Below are 21,342 nucleotides of genomic sequence, written 5' to 3'. Positions count from 1 at the left end.
CCCTGGGGCTCGGTGAGGAACAGGGTCAGCTGCTGCAGAAAGCCCAGAAAGACACAAAACAGCCTCAGACACATAGAAAGGAGCTACGAAGAGGAGGGGAAAGCCAGCGGGATCACTCTGGGGTAACTGAACCGTCCTCAACCCGCTGTAGCACCCAGCTTCGGTACCACTGTGGGATTTGAGGTCCCATCCATCACTGCAGGGTTTCAGTACCACTGTGGGATTTGAGGTCCCATCCATCACTGCAGGGTGTCTGTACCACCTTGCTGAGCTGCCAACATGGTCAGAAGAGACCCAAGACCCGCTTTTGCCAGCTCTCAGCCTGGGTGGGAATTGGGGTCCCCAGGGAGCGACCTGCCCTCGTCGCTGCTGCCTGGCCATCCCAATGCTGGTGGAGCGCTACACCGATGCTCCGGCCCTGCTCCGCACCCCAGGGCTTCCCGGTGCTGTCACCGTGTCCTTCACGTGCTGGGGGGAGCACCCGGGCTGTATTTCAATGCAGAGCCCATAAATATTTCGTGTCAAGCGCTGACATTCTAATACAATGCAGAGTGATGCATTTTGCAAGTAATCGGGCTGGAGGCGGTGCGGCTGAGAAGCGTCTGAGCCCCAGGGCAGCGATGCCAGCCAGCTGCTGGCACAGCAGCTCAGCACCGTGGGTGCCAGACCATGGCCAGCCGGCGTGCCGAGGCACGAGGCTGCGGGAAAGGGCTGGTCACTGTTCCCAGGCTCCTGGGTGCAAATCCCAGCGGAGCCCCCCGGGGACCCCCAGCAGTGCATGGGCTGGGTGCATTGCTGCGACACTGGGTGCCAGAAGGGACCTGGCTGGGGACCATGCAGCCACGCAGGGGTGGGCATGGAGCGTGAGCTCCCTGAGGAGCCCCAGGGGTTTCCAGCCTCCTGAGCAAGCCCGTTGGTGGTCTGAAATGCATCCCCTGCAATGCGGGCTGAGGCTTGCGGGCACATACCTGGCTCTCATAGGAACCGTGGAGGCAAAGGCTGCTCTGCTGCTGGTTAAAGGGGGTCTCCCCCTGCCCCCAGCAGTGCCAGGGGCCCTGTGCTGGTCCCCAGGACGACCCTGCAGCGCACCAATTCCCCGTCCAACCCATCAACGCAGCCAGCCATCAGCAAGGCTGGACGTGAGCCTTGTCCTCTACTCCCTCATTTCCCAGGGCCACTTCTCCCATTAGGGCTCTCCAGTCCACGCTCATCTCCTCCTGGAAATGCCTGGTGGCTCAAGGTCCCCCATGGCCCTGCCATCCCAGGGGAGCTGCACTTCACCCCCCCACCCCATCTCAGAGCACCCTGGCGCTTTGCATGGGACCCCCCCGGTGCCACCATCCTCGTTGGCCAGAGAGCACCCACCGTGGTGGGTGATGCTCAGCCCTTCCCGACCACAACCCCTGGGACCAGCATGGTGGTGGCTCTCAGCTGGGATGAGGAGGGGGAAAAAACAGTAACTGGGTGTCAGAGGACCTTAACGACGTGGTCTCCTCTTGCCGGGGGTGGTAAGCAATTCTCAAGCGCGCTCCAAAGCCTGTTATCTCGAGTGTCAATACCCGGTGCGCAGCCTTGCGACAGCACTAATGATCTCCTGGTGCTTCGTTCGATTGCACAGGCGGCAGGCAGTCTGCACGGGACGGGGGGCTCTGCCCCTCCTGCTCCCTCTCCCACCAGTGGTACCCAGGGAATGAAGCCGCTTGCCAAATGCTGGACAAAACCCCAGGCGCGAGCAACAGCCGTTTGCTAGCGAGTGAACATCTTGCTGCTAAAAATCTCATGTAACAATTGCATTCCCAATTCCGCTCCCTCTGTGTCCCTGTTCCCGTGCAGTGCCGATGGCACTGTTAATGACCACGAGCTCTGCTTGCAGAGAGCTGGTCCCCTCCATCCTCCCAGCTCCTCGTCCCTTGTCCCTGCAGGGTCCCATTTACTCTCTCGTGTCCCTTCCCAGCCACGCGCTCTGAGACCCCAAACCCCAGCACATTCCCGTTTCCTTGCTGCGAGCCCAGGTACCTGACGCCAGCACAGATCTCCCAGTGCAGGGGCCAAGGGGCCATCGCTCCCTGCTCTGGCTCGTTAGCGCTGATGAGCATCACCCATGCTCCTGGGCAGGGAAGCTGCTCATCACTCCCTCCCCAGACGGAGGCTGTCTCCAGTCCACTACCAGCTCCCAAAGGAGGAAAAACCTTCCGGACATCTCTGGTGGGATCAAGGATGAGAGTTTGGGAGGGGAACCAGTCCCTAAGCCTCTGTTCAGCCCCGGACCCACTGACAGCGGCTCAGACCCGCTGTGCAGAGCTGCTCTGCCCTGAGCCGCAGCCGTGCTGGGCAGGGCTGTCTGTCCCCGTTCCTCCCACCAGCACAGCACGGGAGGTGTGGGGAGAGAAGGGCCCCAAAAGAACATCCTCAAGGCCCCACTGTCACCCACTTTGCTCTTGGGCTGCATCTCCCCAGGGAGGTCCCCAAGCCCCAGCAGGTCCCAGGACAGGGCAGGACCCTTGCCCCGGCTCTGTGCTCCAGCTGCTGAGCATCCTCTGGTTAAACTCCCCAAATCCAGCTGGCAGGGGCACAGAGGAATCTCTTTCCTGGGTAGGGAGAGCTCAGCAATGCCCAGACGTCTGCAGTTATGTTGTATTGTAATTATGGGTTAATGAACGCTCGTCAGAGTTCATGTCTGCCCGGAGAGCTCAGGGTTTGGGGTGACCCTCAGGGGCTCTGCTGTCCCAGCTGACCCCTGGCCCATGGCAGTCACCAGTAGCCCCGGTCCTGGGTGCACGCACCCATCCTCCTCCTCCTTCATTGCACAGGCCACCAGTGTCACCTGGAAATGCCACCGCTTGGAAAATGCGATGCTGGTGGCTGTGGCCAGTCCCCCGGGTCCCAGTGCGCCGTTCTGCTGTGGGCTGGCTCCCCACAAACTGTGTTTCCCGTTAGTCAGGAGCCAGCTTCTCATCCGCCTAATGTGCGCTCACCTAATTTCACATTACAAGAGGTTTTAATCAATCCATCATGCTGTACTAAGTCAAATGTCTTACAGAAATCCAATTGCCCTATATCATCACAGGTGTCTTCATCAGCCAGAGCCAAAATCTACTTTAAAAAGGAGATGGAGATGAAGATGAAGATGAAAATTAAGATGATGGATCTGCTTGACTGGACCCCCATCCCATGCAAACACCCCAACACACCAGCAGCCGTGGTAGACACCACCTCGCTGCTCAGCCGGTGCCAAACCAGCACCTCAGCACCTTGCCTGGGACATGCCCTCCCTTTGGGACATCCAAAGGATTGTGCTCATCTCTGCACCCCCCCGTGCCCACAGCATGCCCCCGTTTTTGCCAGTGGTGGCAGCGGGGACCTGGGTGCGGTGGGTGCCCCCCTGGGGCAGGAGAGCCAGGCACCAGCTCACTGCGGGCAGCGGAATCGTCCTGCGTGCCGGCGAGCCGGACTCTGCCCGGTGAGGCTTCTGAGAGGGGATCCCGTGGGACACGGCAGCCCCGAGGCTCTGACAGCCCTGGGAGGCTGGAGGGGGCTGCTGGAAAGATGGCAGTTTTGGGGAGACCCCTGCAGCCCAGCAAGCTCCCAGGGTCTCCGGTGGGGCCGTGGGCAGCCGAGAGGTCCCCAGCAGTTCCCCCACAGCCTGGGCAGGTCTCCTGCCCGCAAAGCCGCTCAGCAACGCTCCGTGTCTGGCAGCGTCCCAGCACAGCCCCGGAGCTGCTCTTCCACCTCAGGGCCCTGGGGAGAAGCGGGGAGATACGGGGAGACCCAAGGTCTGCCCCAGGGTGCAGCTGCTTGCAGGGATGGGGCACGACTGTGAGAAAGCAGAAATTACCTCTCCTCTGCTCCAGACCATGCCTGCCTTGCTGGCAGCCCTGCCAACCATCTCTGGGCATCTTCAGAAACTGCACCAGGAGCATCCCGCTCCAAAACCTCTGCTCTGGGCAAATGAGCCAGGCAGAAAATTGCCCATTATCAGGGAGATGGGGAAAAATCTACCCCTGGCAAAGGAATGCTTTTCCTGGAGCCAGGTACTTAATTTTCTAATTTTTCCATGTTTTTGGACTTATTCCTCTGCTGGAGAGCAGGGGCCATCCTCAGCACCACCGTGCCCCTGGCTGCCCAGCCACGCAGATGGAGGCTGGGGAGGGCGTCCCCAGGACCAGCTGCAGGGATGGACCGAGGCTCCAGGGGCTCCACGGGGGATTTCGGAGGCCTGAGCTGCTGCTGCTTTTCCACACACCCTTGCCCATGTGTCTGAGCGCAGGCTGGGACGGAGGAGCCTGCACCAGAGGAAAGCCCAGAAGAATGTTGTGCCACTGCTTACATGGTGTGAAAATACCCAACAATATCCTCTCTCCTGGGTTTCCTGCATTCTTTCCTGCCTGCCTTCTCACCTTTCGCCTTGCCTTGCCTTGTCCTCCCTCTCCCTCTGCACTAAGCAGCACCTTGGGCACCCTAAATACCTGCAGTATCTGCCTGCAAGGGACAAGGTGTTCCCTGGGCACAGGGGGAGCCTCACCACACTCATGCCACACTCATGCCATGCTCACACCTGGTGAGAAGCAGCAGCAAATCCCCCTAGGATTTGCCTGGCTGGCTGCTGCAGCTCCGCCCTGGGACTCCTGGGTCCCAGGGATAGAGCTCTCCTGGCAGCTGGGATGATCACAGGCTGGTGAGAGGGGACCCTTTGGTGCCCACCAGCTGCCATGGTATATGATGGCACATACAGTCAGGAGGTGATCAGCCAGCAAGGTCCCCAGGCCACTGGGCCAGTACCAACATGTGCCAGCTGCTGAAAACCCAGGCAGCCCAACATCCTTCCCCAGCAAGCACAGCATCCACATCCTTCCCCTGGGATGCTCAGCATCCTTCTCCTTCCCCTGGGAAGCACAGCATCCCCATCCTACCCCGGAATGCTCAGCATCCTTCTCCTTCCCCTGGGAAGCAGAGCAACCCCATCCTACCCTGGGGATGCTCAGCATCCCCATCCTGCTCTTGGGATGCTCAGCATCCCCATCCTGCTCTTGGGATGCTCAGCATCCTTGCCCTTCTCCTGGGACATACACCATCCCCATCCTGTCCCAGGAAGCACATCATGCCCATCCTGCCCCTGGGATGCTCAGCATCTCTGTCCTGTCCTCCCTGTCCTCAATCCTTCTCCTGCCTGAGGGCAGCACAGCATCCCCATCCTTCCCCAGGACACCCTGGGGTCCCCCCCTTTCCCCAGGTAGCACTCCCTCCTCCAGCCCCTCCCCAGGCATTCGCATTTACGCTCCCTGTGGTGTGAAGGTGCTGCCCGAAGGCTGCTGGCACCGTCTGCGGCGAGGGTGCTGCCCGAGTCCCACCTGCCAGCCGCAGAGCCCCAGCTGGAGGCACAGCCATGGCACCGCATGGCCGGGCGAGCGGGACCCCGGCTGGGCGGCTCACGGCACCTGCTACCGGTGGGGCTACCGGGGCATCTGCCACTTGCTCTTCACCAGGGAGGCACCGCCTGGTCCTTCAGGCAGGCGAGGGCAGGCAGGGAGGGAGCTGCCCTCCGTGCTGCCGCTCCTCCCTTGCCCATGCTGGCAGAGATGCATCCGCTGAGCACCCATGGGCAGCACCCTTGAACCCCGCTCCCTCCCCACCTGCTGCATAGGGGCAAATCCGTGAAGTCAGATCCAAACCAAAGCTGAGGTCCTGGGATCAACATTGGGGTCCTGGAGCAGGAGACGTGGAGAGCCTGACTGAGGGCCCCCCCATACCATCAGGTCCTGGCACAGGGGGAACCTGCCCAGCCCCAGGGGAAGGCAGGAGAGGAGGGCTGGCATCCCCCCCCCACCCAAAGCTCCTGCCTGACCCTATCCTGCCGTGCCCATCCTTGCCCCCAGACCACCCCATTGTGCTGCACAGCAGCGCTGGCTGCACTCCCACCACAAAGGAAATATCTGCAAAAAAAGCTCTTCCCTGAGATGAAGGTGGATGGGAGGAGATGTGCAAGCAAGCATGAAATGCAGATGGCATGGTGGGACCTGAAGCATCTTTCTGTCTCTCCATATCTGTCCCCACCTCTCCATCTCTCCATGTCTTCATGTCTTCACCTCTCCATCTCTCTATCTCTCCATTTTGCCATCTCTCCATCACTCTCTTTCCATCTCTCCACCTCTCCACCTCTCCATCTCTCCATCTCTCCACCTCTCCATCTCTCCATCTCACCATCTCTCCACCTCTCCATCTCTCCACCTCTCCATCTCCCTGTGTCTCCATGTTTTCACATCTCCACCTCTCTGTCTTTCCATCTCTCCACCTCTCCATCTCCCTGTGTCTCCATGTTTCCATCTCTCCATCTCCCCATCTCTCCACCTCTCTGTCTTTCCATCTTTCCACCTCTCCATCTCCCTGTTTCTCCGTGTTTCCACCTCTCCATCTCTCCACCTCTCTACCTCTCCATCTCCCCGTCTCTCCATCTCCATCTCATCTCTCCACCTCTCCACCTCTCCATTTTTCCATCTCTCCACCTCTCCATCTCTCTACCTCTCCACCTCTCCCTGTCTCTCCATGTCTCCATCTCATCTCTCCACCTCTCTGCCTCTCCGTTTCTCCATCTCTCCACCTCTCCATCTGTCCACCTCACCATCTCTCCATCTCTCCACCTCTCCATCTCCCCATCTCTCCACCTCTCCACCTCTCCACCTCTCTGTCTTTCCATCTCTCCATCTCCCTGTTTCTCCATGTTTCCACCTCTCCATCTCTCCACCTCTCCACCTCTCCATCCCTCCACCTCTCCACCTCCATCTCCCCGTCTCTCCATGTCTCCATCTCCTCCTCTCTCCACCTCTCCATCTCTCCACCTCTCCATCTCTCCATCTCCCTGTCTCTCCATGTTTCCACCTCTCCATCTCTCCATCCCTCCACCTCTCCACCTCTCCGTTTTTCCATCTCTCCACCTCTCCATCTCCATCTCCCTGTCTCTCCATGTTTCCACCTCTCCACCTCTCCATCCCTCCATCTCTCCATGTTTCCACCTCTCCACCTCTCCACCTCTCCATCCCTCCATCTCTCCGTTTTTCCACCTCTCCATCTCTCCACCTCTCCACCTCTCCACCTCTCCATCTCCCTGTCTCCCCACCCCCCCACCTCTCCCCCCTCACCCCCCCGACCCCCCCCGTGCCCTCCCCGGCCGTTCCCCGTCCCCCGCTGCCGCTCCACCCGCTGCGCCCACCCCGCGCCGAGGACGCACCGCCCGGTGCCCACCGCTCCCTCTTTCCCCGGGGTCCGCCGGCCTCCTCCGGGCCTCCCCGGCTTCCCCGCACCCCCCCCGGCTCGGTCCCGGGGCGGGGAGGCGGGGGGGGGACCGGCGGCGGCGGGCAGAGCCCGCCGCCGCCGGCCCCCCCCCGCCTCCCCGCCCCGGGACCGAGCCCCGTTCCCCGGCGCCGCGTTACGCACGGGGCTCGCCCGTCCCGGGGGGCTCCCCCGGGGCTCCCCGGCGGCCGGGAGGGAGCAGGGACGGTGGGGGGGGGGGGGGGTCCGGCCCCGGCTGCCGGCGTTCTCCGCTGCACCGGGAGCCCGGCCCCGGTTGCCGGGGGGGGGGTACGGGATGGGGGGGGGAACCGGCTGGGGGGACGGCGCGGCGGCTCCCCGGGGGCCGGGGCCGGTCCCGGGTCCCGGAGGGTTGTGGTTAATGTGTAATTGGGAGCATATGGTATTTTCCAAAGGCGGGCGGTTGTGCGCGGAGCGCGGGGGCCGGGAGCGGGGTGCTAATAACGCTCAATTACTCGCGGGGCCGGGCGCGGAGGGCCGCGGTGCAGAGCTCCTTGCTGGCTAATATTTGCTCTTCAAATATTTTACTTGAAAGGTTTACAACGTGGTTTGTTTTTTTTTTTTTTAATCTCCGAAGAAGGGGGCCATCTGTGCCGGCCCTTCGGGTTGCACACCGGGGCAATGCCCAGCCACCCCGGACCGCCTTCTCTTTGTTCAACACTCCCCCCCAAAAAAAAAAATTAAAAAAAAATAATGCCATAAAAGCAAATCTGGATTTACGATTGAATCCCAAGCGCTTTACCATATGGCACCTATGTCTGTTCTTGTTTGCTTTGCGGGAGATGCGGGAGCGAAGCCCCCCGGGGACGCTCCGTCGGGGGTTACCGGGGATGCTCGGGGGGGCGGGGGGAGGCTGTCTACCGGGAGCTAGTGCTGAAATACCGGCGGTAACACCGGTACCGACTCACTGCCCGGCCCGGGGAAGGGGGGGGGGGGGCCCGACGGACCCCCCCCCCCCACCTCCCCGGGCCGGGCTTGTGCTGGGCGCGGCCGTTCATTCCCCATCGGGCCTCCCCCTTCCTCCCCATCCTCCTCTTCCTCCTGCCCCATGACATCACGGCCCCACTCCCTCATCAGCCATCCCGCCCTGACACCAGCACCCGGTTGACTCCGGGGACGAGCCGGTTCAGCTCCTTCGTGGCTCTCCAGGTAACCCCCCCCCACCTTGCACCCCCTCAGTCCGATGCATATATACATGCATGGACAAATACACGCATGTACACGTGGATGCGGCGGCGCGGGAGCGGGCAAAAGCGGACGCACACGGAGGAAGGAGCGCGTGCGTGCACGTCGGTGCGCTCGGATGCGCGCGCACGCATGGATACGCGTGCAAAGACATCCACTCGCGCTTGCACACGCGTGGGGTGTAGCACCGGGCAGGTTCGGGCAGGGGTGGGGGGGGTGGGTTGTGACTTCTTGTCCTGTACAGCCATGGGAAGCAATTGCCAGTAGGAACTGGGCGGTGAAGGTGCCTTGACAGGGAGAAGGCTTTGGGCTTCCTCCAGGAATGATGTGCCCAGGTCTAGCCTAGTCAACTCCCATCTCGTTTACTCCTCGCCTTCCCTCTGTGTGCTGCACCAAGACTCACCACTCCTCCGAGACCCCTCAGCAGGACCGGAGAGGGACCTTGGGCTCACAACTCACTCGGCTTTCCCAGCGCACCCATTTCTCCATGGGGAAAGAAATCCCTGTGTTGCTTCCTGGCACAGCAGGGGCCAAGCCCTCGGCTGAGGCAAAGCCAGGGAATGCCGGTGAGGTGCTGTGGCAGCCCCTGAGGGGACACGCGTCCTGCCGGTACCGCTTGTTCCCTCCTTCCTGGAGCAGCCTTGTGTGCTTCGCTCCAGGGCGATCCATCCCTTTCCTAATGAGAGGGAGATCAGGCGCACCCCACGTTTGTTTTTCACCTGCAGGAATTCTGCCGAGTCGTCCCCGTTGTTGGATTTATTTTGCTTTTCTTGAATTTCATAATCGAGGTCAGTGGCTCCAAACAACGTTCCCAAGTGATGCAGGAAAGCAGTGCCAAGGCTGCAGTGGGATTTGGGGACTGGAGCAGGGAAAGCCCCATGCTGGGGGTGTCCAGGAGTTTTCGGGGTGTTTCAGGTGAAATCCCAGGTTAACCAGGGGTGCCGGCCAGGCTGCTGGGCTTTGGCAAGGCAGTGCCGGCAGCAGCAGCTGTCGGTCTGTGTGGCACCTCTGTGGCTCAGCGTGCTGCTCACTAATTACCGCGAGTGTTTCTGCTTGAGCAGGCGGCAAGGGGAGCGGGGTTTTCCTTGAGAGAAGGGATGGCGCCAGCATCCCTGTGGAAATGTCCCCTCTCCCCTGTTTCACGGGGCAGGGTGCTGCCCCAGACCCCGCAGCACCGCTTTGCCATGCCTGGCGCTTGGAGCTGCCCTGCCTTTCCTCCCGATTCCACGGGGCTGAAATCTCCCGTGCCTCTGGTGACGCCAGGGACGAGCCGGTGGTGATCTCCTCCAGGAGGAATGGCTGCTCCCAGCCTGTCGTGGTCCCGTCGTGACTTGCTCCAGGGGTGCTGGGTGCAGTGGTGGTGTTCTGCAGCTGGGGCAGCAGTGTCTGAATCTGTGGGGCTGTCTTAGGTCAGGATCTGGAGCGAGGGAACATGGGGAGAGGGGCAGACAGAAGTGCTCGGGATGGGGAAAAGCGCAGGGGCTCTGGGAATGCGCGTGCATGCACGTGGGTAAGGCCAGCCTTGATCTTCGGAGGTGGCAGAGCGGTGGTGCGTCTCCGACCGAAGGAGGGGAGGCTCCTGCTAACCTGGTTATCACTTGCCAGGCTCTCCGTGGCTGGGTTAGGCTCAGTGCTGCAAACCCAGCCCCGTGCCATCGGCTGCAGCTGAGCCGCTCTGGATTTACAGCGGGGCAACGGGAGCGCAGGGCCAGACCCTCCCTCTCAAATAAAGAAATACGGCGAGAGGCAGCAACGCTGCCAGCGAGGGGGAAGCGGTGATCTCATGCACGGGCGCTTGCGCCTGCAGCCGCTGGAGAAGCAGCAAGGGAGGGTTACGGTGGGTGATAAACGGCCCATGAACCAGCACCGAAGCTGTTGCGCACAAACCCAGAGCTCCCGATGATCCTGTCGTCTCCTCTGCTCCTGCCACCTCCTGCCCCCCGTCCCCCTGACACCCTGCAGACCCCCAGCGCTCAGCCATGGTGGGGTGGGTGTGGGGAAACCCTCCGTCCCCCACGGCTCGTCCAAGGGAGCGCACACAGGCGCCGGGACGTGGCTGAGCCAAGCCAGCTCTGCCGCACGCCGGGGGCCGCTGGGTACAGGCATCGCCGGCATCTCCCCAGCCACTTCAGAGCCCAAGTGCCTCTTGCAGCTGCATGAGCACTTTAAAGCCTGCGTCCCTCTGATCTGCTGTGCCTGGAGTGCAATGACTCCCCAAGCAGCCAGAAACCTTCAAGCGTTTCCATCCTCTGCTCAGTGTTTCTGCCATTGCTCCCCCTTCTTCTCGCAGGAGGGTGGGCAGGGGACGTGGCTGAGCCCTGGACACCGCTGCTCATTTATCCGGCCTCACGACAGCACCCGTCTCCTCTTGGCAATTCCCAGGCACCGAAAGCCCCGTGAAGCCTCACCATGCAACACCGAGGTGAGGGGTGCTGCTGCACCGGGACGGCTCAGGGACCACGGTCCCGGAGTCCGTGGTCTGGAGGGAATCGGGAAGGTGCTGTGTTGGCACCCGCTCTGTCGCAAATGAAGCTGCTGTTCCCCTGCAAAGCCCAAATTTCGTGCTGGTTGCTGATACACACATGGCTCTGCAGGGTCCTCCAAGGCCCCCAGGGATGTTCAGCGCTTCCCTGCCCACCCCAGCCTGTCACCCCGCTTTGCAGCTGCCTCTGCCTGGAAAAACCTCCTTCTCCCCATGCTCCTCCATGGGGTATTTTTCCTGCCAGCATCACCTGGGCTGGTCCCCCCCCCCCATTCCCTGCCTGCTCCTGCCGTGCGCTGCCCACACCCACACCCCAGCAAACGATCCCCATGTTGCTCCAAGCTCCAAGTCCTCCTGCCCAGCCCCTTCCAAACCCCCTCCTCAATGCGCAGGGGTCCCTGATGCCACCGCTCCTTCACCCTGCAAAGCCTCAGGCCCTGGTGCTCTCCCGGAGAGCCGCGGAGGGAAGGGCAGGCAGCATCCCCCCTCGCAGCAAGCCCTGTCCCCCGTCACCGGCTGCCTGGCCTCTCCCCAGGGCCCAGCGGCGTGAACCAGCTGGGGGGTCTCTTCGTGAACGGCCGCCCCCTCCCCACCTGCAAGAGGAAGAGGATCATCGAGCTGGCGGCGTGCGGCGTCCGGACCTCGGACATCTCCCGCAGCCTCAAGGTGCGCCAGAGTCGGGGGGGGGTTGGGGGTCTCCTTCTCCTCCAAATCCTTTTCCCGCCGAGCCCCTGCCCCAGCCGCCCCATCCACAGGTATCCAACGGCTGCGTCAGCAAGATCCTGGGTCACTACTACAGGACGGGGGTCGTGGAGCCCAGGGCCATTGGGGGTAGCAAGCCCCGCATGGCCACCCCCGAGGTGGTGGCCAGGATCGCCCAGCTGAAGCTGGAGCAGCCCTCCCTCTTCGCCTGGGAGATCCGCCGGCAGCTGCACGCCGAGGGCATCTGCGCCGGCGACAGGACCCCCAGCGTGAGTCTCTGCCGGGGAGAGCCGCGGGGGGCTGCGGGGATGCCGGGGATGGGCATTGCTTGGGGGGTGGGGGTCCGACCCCGCGGCTGGGGTGCTGTGGGCTGGGGTCCCTCACCGGCATGGGCTGGGGGTGCTGGGGAGGGATGCACAGGGAAGGGCTCGGTGCTCTGCGAGACAGCGGAGGGAGAAGTGGGCAGGGAGGGGAAGGCAAATTCCTCCCTCCCAACTAAAGCAGAACCCAGCAAGCCTGGCTGTCATCTTGGGCACCGGGACGCTGTGGTGGGTCTGTTGCAAGTGCCACTGGTGGGCAGAGACAATAAAATGCAATCTGCAGCCTCAGCGTGGAAAGCCGTACTTCCTAATGACAGACCCACCCCTATAAATCTCACCGTCTCCAGCCCCGAGGTGCAGATTGCCTCACATTAAATATTGTTAGCCCACCGAAATTAAAGGGTTGCCTGTATCAACAAACAGCCGAGCAGATGGGCATAGCCCCGGCGCGGAGAATCCCTGGCACGTGCTCAGGCGCGGCTGCAGGAGAGCACCTCGGAGATGAGCTTTGGGGCATCCACCTCGATTCCTCCCCACCTCGGTGCTGCCTGAGCACGTCTCCAGCTCCTGCAGTGAGCGGAGGGATGCCCACCGCAGGCGGGGGCTTTGCCCAGCACCCCCTGCTCCCACCCCGCACCCCCTGCCCGTGCCGCAGCCCCCCTCTCTCCCTGCCCAGGTCTCCTCCATCAACCGGGTGCTGAGGAACCTGCCCAGCGACCTGCGGCCGGCGGCTGAGCGGGTTTTTGCCGGGAACCCGCTGCCACGGGGTGAGCCTTGCTGGGGGTGGTCGTCCATGGAGCAGGGCCTGGGGGTGGGTGCACCCCGCTGCCACCGTCCTCCCGGCTGCACACACACCCACGTGTGCACACACACACGCGTGCACACGCACGCACGCATGTGCACGCGTACGGCTGACCCTGTGCCCCCAAAGCAAAAAGACTCATTGACTGACCCTCCCTGACCCTTCCCAGCCCCCCCGGGGAGCCCCCAGAGCCGGGTCCCCCCCCATCTTCTGCCTTTCTGTCCCCGCAGTGTCCCCTCTCGCCACCCCCTCCGCCCCGCATCCCCCGGGCTGCCGCTCACCCGCCGAAGCCGGTGCCGCCGTCTCCCCGGGGACCCAGCACCCTCCACGGGGCTCCGCATCCAGCCGGCGGCTCCCGCTGAGCACCCAGCACAGGAACAGGACGGTCTTCTCCAGCCAGCAGTCAGAGGCCCTGGAGAAAGGTGCGGCTCTCACGGGATGCCGGCCGAGGCCAGGGTATTCGGCGTGCCCACCCCGAGGTGCCACAGACTGCCGGGATGGAGCAGGGCCATTCCCAGGGGAGGGCATTGCCGCTTTCTGGATGGGCTCCTGTCCCTTTGCATGGCAGGGCCATCGCTGCGGTGCCCCAAACCGCTCCAAATTGCGGGCACTGGGGACCGGCAACGGACCGGCTGCAGCCGCACGTCCCGGTATCGCCTGCCGTGGTGCCGGGGTTTGTTGGGGTGGCTGCGCCGGACAGGCTGACCTCACCCCAATGCCCCTTGCAGAGTTTCAGAGGGGACAGTACCCGGACACCGTCACCCGGGAGAGACTGGCCGCGGCCACCCAGCTGCCCGACACGACCATCAGGGTAAGAGGAGACCCGCCACGCTGCCGCTCTCCGGCCGGGAGCGCGCCTGGCCTGATCCTGTCGACCAAAGCATCCCAGCCGGGGCGCTGGGCTCAGGGCTGCCCAGCCTGCCAGCGCCGGGGGGGACACGGCTCCGTCCTGGCACGCGGGGACGTCTCCGAACCGTGTCACTGCTGCTGGCGGTGGCAGAGGTGGGAGCGAGCTCAGGCGGGCAGCGTGCGCGCCAAGGGGAGAGTGACCCCCGAGAGCAGGTTTTGTCCCCAGGTCGGGGGTCTCCACCCTCTGATGGCCGGGCAGGGGCAGGAGCAGGGGAGGGCTGGCTCCATAAGGTCGTGCTGGTGTCTCGTGTCTGCCGGGGCAAAGCCGGGTGCAGGCACTGCTCCGGTCCCGCTCCCGGCCTCTGGTCTCCCCGGCTCTGCCCCACCATGGGGCTACACGGCACGCTTCGTGGGGCACTCCATGGCACACTTCATGGCACAGTCCACGGCGCGGTCCCTGGCACACTCTGTGACACTCACCACGGCAGACTCCCTGGCACACTCCCCTCACACACGCATCCAGGGCACACTCGGTAGCTCCCGGCAGACATCCCTGCGCTGCTGGCAAACCTTCACCGGTTCGTGGCAGCCCCTTCCCCTCCCAGCCACTGACCATCGCCGGCCAGCTCGGTGCCCCAGGCAGCGACGGCAGCCAGTCCCCCTCTCTGCCGGGACAGGGCTGCCCGTGCACACTGTGGCAATGCACACACGTGCACACACGTGCCCCATGCTGGAGAAGCATCCCAGAGCCTGGCACATGCTTGCAGCCTGATGAGGTGGAGAAGACTCAGGACCGAACCCCTTCCTCTGCCCATGTCCATGTCCGTGCCCATACCCATGCCCGGGGGGATGTGAAGAGCCCGTGTCCTGGGGGGACAGAGCAGTGCCAAGGAGCCGGAGCACTGCCTGGGGTGGGGGCTGGCAGCCTCAGCCCCCTCCCTCCTCCCCAGGTCTGGTTCTCCAACCGACGAGCGAAATGGAGACGCGAGGCCAAGCAGAAGCTGGAGGCTGGCGGTGCAGGTGACAGCCCAGGGGCGGAGGGGACGGGGCATGGGACCTGATGCCCGAGGAAGGGGCTGGGGTCCAAGGGCCACCCCAGGAGGGCGTGTGGCTGAAATTTGGCGCTGAGCACCGGGATGCCTGAGCTTGCCTCCCAGCTCTAGAGCCCCGCTTGGAGCTGGGAAGAGGACACGGCTGCTCTCTGCTTTCCCTCTGGTGAAAGGCAGCCCTCCCCACCCCAAAATCAGGGCTGGGAGCCCCCGCGGTCCCCAAGCCAGTGCGCTGCCCTCCCCGCTTCTCCCCATGCAGGCTCCTGGTGCGACTGGATCCTGCCCCACGGGGCGGCCGTGGCTGCTTTCCGCCCCCGCTCCGCAACAGCCACCGGCTCAGCACAGGTAGGAGATGGCCAGGGGTCCCTTCCCGCGCTGCGGCCTCCGGCCGGGGTGATGGGGAGGTCTGGCCGGCACCCCCAGCAGACTCCGGGCACCCTCCGGAGCCAGCGCTCCCATTGCCCGGCTGCTCTGGGCTCTCCGGGCAGTGCCCTCCCCGAGAGCCTTTTCCGGAGCCGCGCTGGAGGGTGACACTTTGCAGGTCCCCTCTGGGGCGGCCAGGTCCCAAAGCATCCCTATGCATTCCCCATGACATCCCGCTCTCTGCTCCCCACACAGCACCTCCCGGCCACCCCCGCCGGCTCGCCGCAGCCCCTCTGCGGCCACGGCCACGGCCACGGCCACGGCCTCACCACCTATCCTGGTACCCCGGCCCCACTGCATCTCTGCACCTCCGGCCCCTGCTCCTGGGACGATGCTTGCTGCGGTAAAAGGGCTGTGGGGTGGGCTGGGACCCCCGGGCACGGCCAGGGTGGAAGCTGGCAGTGGGGTGTGGGAGCCCACGGGGTGCTGGAGGGTGCGGGGAGCGGGTCCCCCTCCCCGCCTGGCCCCGGCCCCACAGCGATGTGGGGCGGCTGCTGGCGGAGTGGATGTCCCCTGCCCCATGGCAGAGCGGGGCTGGGGGTGAGGGTGATGCTCCCCAGCCCCATGCGCTGCCTGAGCCCCATTTCCACCCCGCAGGTCTGGCCCCCGGCGGCAGCCCCCCTCCAGCTCCCTGGCAGCCCCTGGAGGGCCCCCCCTTCGCCCTGCTGCCCCCCCAGGCTCACCTGCACACCGCTGCCAGCCTGCTGCCCGGACCCCCGCTGAGCCCCCCGGTGCCGCCGCTCCACGCCAGCTCGCCGGAGCCCCTCACCCACCTCCACGCACCGGGGTGCCCCTGGCTCTGAGGGTCCCCAGTGAGATGGGGGGCTCTGAGACACCCTCCAGCACAGTGAGTCAAGGATGTCCATGCATCGATGCGCATCGGTGACAGCCGGGCCACCGTCGGCTCACCGCCTGGCCCCCCCAAACTGGAATGCCCCGTCCCCCTCCTGGGAGCTCAGCCCCACGGGGTCCAGTGGGGCAGAGGGGGTGGGTGCTGGGGGGGAAGCATCCTGCCACGCCGCCCAGATTTGGGTTATCGGGGCTCGAAGCCTTGCTGGCACATGGGGGACGAGTGCGCCCCTTCCCAGCTGGGTGAGGGGTTTATCCCGGTGCCACCAGCTGCGGCACAGCCCTGCCAGCCCACAGAGCCAAAACTTGTCCTGCAAGGCTTTGCGTGGGATGACGCAGGAGCTGCGGGACAGACGGCATCCTGCTGTCTGCACGGCAGGGTCCCCATAGCCACCCCATGCACTCATCATCCAGCCTGCTGCTTCCCCTGAGCCACCCCCATCTCCCACGGTACCCCCCCAACCCATCCTACAGACCCTGCAGCCCCCATCCCCTCTCCCCCACCCCAGACCCACTCTGATCCCAGCTGGGGTTTTCAGCCCGGCTCTAGCTGGGGCACGGCATGGCCGGGACAGCCCCCAGCAGCTCCCCAAACCACCCCCCACCCCCCCAGCGGGGTGATAGCCATCTGCATCCATCCCAGTTGGAGTTTTGCCCCCCCCAAGGCAGGAGAACTTCATGCCGGGCTTTGCCTGGCCACTGGCCTCTTCCTCAGCTGCCTGGGGTGGCTTGTGGGGACCAGGACCACAACCACGTCCCTGGGGGGACCCCCACGTCCCCACCCCTATGTCCCCATCCCCTGGTTGGGGTCAGGCAGTGGGAGCTGAGCACCTCGGGGACCCCCTCATCACGCTGGAGCATTTGTCACTGTCCCCAGCGCCGTGTCCCTGTCCCAGCCCCTGGGACACTGCAGAAGGGTGGGCAGTGTCACTGGCCCGCTTCACTGCTGCATCCCCCAACTAGCATCCCTCTGTCCACTTCCAGCTTCCCCCCCCCATTTACCATACCATTAAATTACCCTGGGAAAAGTTAATTAACCGCCCATGGAGGGGGATAGTCAATGCCCACACTCCCATCCACCCTGCCGTGAGTGCCGGCACCCGACGCCATCGCCACAGGCACTGGCGCAGGTGCTGGGTGCTTCTGCCCATCTCTGCCCAGACGTCGGGGCCGTGCTGCTGAGCAGAGCTGTGGCTCCGTCCCACGCAGATTCTGCCTGGTTCCCCCACTCTGAGGCAGCCGGCCAGCGTGGACCCTGAGTCCCTCTTCCCCGCAGAGCCTCCAGTTTGATGCCTCTGTGCTGGGGTGCTGCTCGGCTGCTCGGCGGGAGGATGCGGAGCAGCAGGGGTGGCAGCACGGGACCCCAGCTGGGGACCCCTTTTTCTGCCCACCGGGCTCACGCTGCCTCCCTGCCGCAGCGGCATGAAGCACCGGCTCCCGTCAGGGGTTGCTGGAAGTGGGGGACACCTCACCGTTAAATGGGGACATTTCCTGGCACCTCCAGAGAAACCTCTAGCCTGGAGGGAGCTCTCCTAGCTGGGAAGCTGGGGAGTCTCCAGAGGGGAGGTACAGGGGCTGTGCAAGATGGGGAAGCAGGAAAAAACTTGCTGTGGCCGTTGTGGCCCCCCCAATGATTGCCTGTAGCTGCTGGCAAGCCCCCGAGCCACAGTATGGCTTCACCATGCCCCAGTTCAGGGATGGGACATCGGCGGGCAGAACTGTGCGGCACAGCCAGGACCCGCTCCAGCCGTCCCGGGTCCCAGGCTGGCCCCTCCACCATGACCTTGCAGAACTGACAGGTCCTGACCGCATGGCACATCCTTGCTCTAAATAAAAAGGTTTGTGTTTGTGTTTGTTTAGAAATTGAATTTAACGGTGGAGCCAGCGTAAAGGCGCCCATCACCGGCACAGAGCATCGCTGCAGGCTGAAGAAATGGTTTTATTTGAAGGGAAATGATTGTTTCCTTCAGCCAAAGGGAACCAGCTGGGGGGGAGCTCAGACTGAGGCGGGGGGTCTCCTCATTTGCAGCCTCAGAGGGACACTGTCTGGCGGTCACCGTCCCCACATGCCCACAGCCCCTGGCCGAGAGTCCAGCCTCAGCAGACCGCTGCTGGCTGCAGACTGCAGCGCGCCGGCTGGGCAGCCCAGGGGTCCCCTCTCTCCCCCAGGACAACGTCGGACTCCAGCATAGCTTGTGTCTTTTTAAGCAAGAAAAAATAATTTCTATAAGAGAAGAATGTTCTGTGGACTTCTCTAAGTGAAAAACCATCCTAGGATTATGCGGCCATGTTATCCCAATTGCCCAGTCTTGCAAAAAGCTCCAGCCTGAGGATGCCAGTGAAGGCTTTTGCTGACCTGTACCCATGGTGCAGAGGCTGCGCCAGCCCCAGTCCTGCCTTGGCCGCCCATCTGTCCCGGCTGCCCGGCTGAGCTGCGGCAGCATCCAGGGACCGGTGCAGCACGTTACTGCCCGCGGAGAGGTGGGCTGAGAGACCTGCCCAACTTGTGGCATGTATTACTGACCAGCTGCCTTACAGGGAAAGCCTCAGTGTCCCCATTCCCGCTTCTCTGATGTCTGAGCAGACTCATAAGATGGAGGCGAGCAAGGATGCCCTGGGACCCCCAAGGCTCTGGCACCCTCGGGCTGCAGCTCCGCTGAGCAGCTCCCTCTGCCCGTGTGCCACAGGGCTGCCGAGCACCCAGCACAGCCGGGGCTGCAAACAACCGGCACAGCCCCACGGCACACATGGAGCCCGTGGCAGTGGGATTTCAACCACGCTCAGCCCCAGTGACAGGGATGGGGACAGGACGGGTGGCATCGCCGCGATGGCAGCAGACCAGGACTGTGCACAGCAGCCACCGCCGTGCCCCGGCAGTACCCAAAGCTGCGGCCACTCGCAGCCGCGGCCGGGCGGTGCGAGGCTGCGAAATGCCTGCTAGAGTCCGGGACCTCCAACCACCCGTGGTGGCTCCGAAGGAGCCTTTTCCTTCCAGAAACGTGGAGCGACTGGGATGGGTTTGGGTGTATTTTTCAGGGGCTGCAGGAGGCCAGCTGCTGCGGTCACCAGCACTCAGGCCATGCGGCACCAGAGCTGTGATTTCATACGCAGCCCTCCAAAAACATTTAAAAACAAAATCACTGGACCCACCAGGACAGACCTCAGCAGGGGCTGGCAGCCGGCGCGGGACTCTGCCGCCGATGTGCCTGCTTGTATGGGGTAGGACCTCGTTTGCAGGGGCTCGCCAGGCAGGTGGGTTTGCAGGTGCCCCCCAGGGCACCCGAAATGCTGCGAGGTACTGGGAGCCTGCAGGGAGCCAGTCCTCGGGGTGCGTGTCCATGGGGAGGGGGTGCAGGGCAGGACCCCCCCAGCCCTTCGGCAGCTCACACAAAGGTGCCGTCCCACCGACAGCCCTCACCGGCGGCTGCAGCGTGGTGGGGGGCTCTTTCCTGGCTCGGGGTGCAGCCGGGGCATTCGGTCCCCCCGCCAGCCCTTTGCTGTGACTGTGAGATGCCCTGGGCACAGGCAAGTTTTTCACACCCTTCCCGGAGAAGCAAGCAGGCAGCAAGCTCTCCTGCCTGCTCTCCTGCCTCCTGCAGCACCGACAGCGCTGAGCGAACCGGGGAGCTCAGCGTGACCAAGGGGACGTGTCCCGGCCACGCCGCTGGAGGAGAGGGGACCCCGGCACAGCTGGGTACCCACCGGTGGCCGGGGCCGTGGGGAACCGGCGGGGCTGGAAGCAGCCAGGGCAGAGCGGGCAGCAAACTGGCAGGGCTGCGAAGGGCATCATGGCACGTGTGCTCCGGGGCTGCCAGCTTGGAGGTGGCAGCGGTCGGGTGCCAAAGGGACGCCCCACGGCCTTCCAGCTGGCATTTTCAGGGCACTTCATCTCAGCCTGACGGTGATGTCCAGGCCAGGCTGGAGGAACTGGTGCTAAATGGGGCATTAAATTATTCGCAGTGAGTGGCCGTCCTTTAGTTCCCCGGCTCTCTGAGAGTGGGGTGAGCGGGGGTTGTGCATGTTGGGCATAGAGCTGAGCCCCCCCAGGCTGCTGTTCTGGGCTGTCCCCAGGGAGATGGGGACACACAGCTGTCCCCAGCGCCAGCAGGACTGTGCACAATCCTGCACAACCTGGGGGAGGGAGCCCGGCGCTGGGAGCCGATGGGCACAGGTCATCCGGCATCACCATGAACCGTCACCCACCTTGCAGGGATTAACCATCTCCCAGGAACGGTGGCAGCGAGCAAAGGCACCGGCATCACCTTGTCCTCTGCTCCAAAGCAGCTTTTGAGGCTCAAGGCTGTCACGATCATGGGGAGGCTGTTTCTCAGACGAGCAGCCCAGTGGCTGATGCACCACCAGCTGGGATATGGCTTCTTCTGGTCCTTTCTCAGTCTCCAAGGATTCTTTAGCTATGCTGTAAATCAAGCCTGGTGCATCGGGTGTGATGGACACGTGCAACAAAGGCCATGGCTTAACCCCCACCTTCCCCCATGGGGCCGCCTTGGTTGTGTCTGCTTTTTGTCCAACCTGGGCTCCCCGTGCTCTGCCCGTGCCCCCGCCCTCAGGGTCTCTGCATCATGAGCGATCGTGGCTCCAAGGCACCACCGATCCAGACCGCAGTGCTGCACCCCAGAGCCAAGTGCGCCAGGGAAACCTTGCAGCAAAGTACAGAACCCCCCATCTCATACTGTCCCCCCACTTTTCTCCACCAAAGGCAACAACCTGTGCCAGCTCTGGTGGCAGACTCAGGGCTCTGGGGCAGAAGTGCTGAGCCCTGGGAACCTGCAAGCTCTGCCCCGGGGGCTCCAGTTGCCCCCCCCAGCTGCCCCAAGGGAAGGGGCACGCAGCCCCAAGTCTGCCACCAAGGGGAGGGGAGTCCAGGTCCCCCCCTCCCTCAGCTCCCCGGGCTGTGAAAGGATCCAGCTCCCGTCTCCCTGCTCCAGCCCCTGCTGACCCCTCGCTCCCTGGCCAGGCACCCCTGGGCTGGGTGGAAGCCCTCCAGCAGGATGGGTGCTGATGCACTGAGCACCCGCCTGAGCTGTTACAAGGGGACAGCCAGCACATCCCCGGGGGGACAGCCAGCACACGGCTCAGCTCCGTGCAGGGAGCACGTTTTTTGCAGGGCACAGGGTTTGGCAGTGCACTTTACCAGGAGGCATCCCCTCGCCACCCCCAGCCACGCATGGCAGTGCTGCTGCCAGTCCCCACGGATGCTCCGTGCCCGCTGCCTCCCGCCTCCCAGCCGTGGCCTTTTTGGAGGCAGCACCCAGGACCAGGCTGGTCCCCCTTCTCCCAGTGCCCAGCGAGGGCTCAGCCCCTCGCTACCAGAGCATGGCCGCTGTTGGGCTGCCAAACACTTGGTTTTGCCTGGTCCCA

At 63.8% G+C, this 21,342-nt stretch overlaps 1 protein-coding gene across 1 annotated transcript; it reads left to right on the top strand.

The window, feature by feature from the left end:
• The first annotated feature begins 9,987 nt into the window (after positions 1–9,987).
• PAX4 (paired box 4) lies at positions 9,988–17,253 on the top strand. The gene is made up of 9 exons (XM_075026694.1): positions 9,988–9,997; positions 11,505–11,635; positions 11,725–11,940; positions 12,668–12,758; positions 13,024–13,215; positions 13,522–13,604; positions 14,593–14,650; positions 16,674–16,765; positions 17,203–17,253. The coding sequence occupies exons 1-9, from the start codon at positions 9,988–9,990 to the stop codon at positions 17,251–17,253; spliced, it is 924 nt and encodes a 307-aa protein (XP_074882795.1).
• The last annotated feature ends 4,089 nt before the right edge of the window (positions 17,254–21,342 follow it).

This window comes from Buteo buteo, chromosome 4, assembly GCF_964188355.1.
Source record: "Buteo buteo chromosome 4, bButBut1.hap1.1, whole genome shotgun sequence".
Taxonomy (NCBI): domain Eukaryota; kingdom Metazoa; phylum Chordata; class Aves; order Accipitriformes; family Accipitridae; genus Buteo; species Buteo buteo.
Note: the sequence above shows the minus strand (reverse complement) of the source record. Positions and strands in the feature narration are given on the sequence as shown.

What these genes read in the sequence shown, in the direction of transcription:
- PAX4 (XM_075026694.1), top strand. An exon ending in ACATCTCCCGCAGCCTCAAG is followed by an intron (nt 11,636 to 11,724) that starts GTGCGCCAGAGT and finishes CCCCATCCACAG; the next exon opens with GTATCCAACGGCTGCGTCAG. An exon ending in CGGGAACCCGCTGCCACGGG is followed by an intron (nt 12,759 to 13,023) that starts GTGAGCCTTGCT and finishes CTGTCCCCGCAG; the next exon opens with TGTCCCCTCTCGCCACCCCC.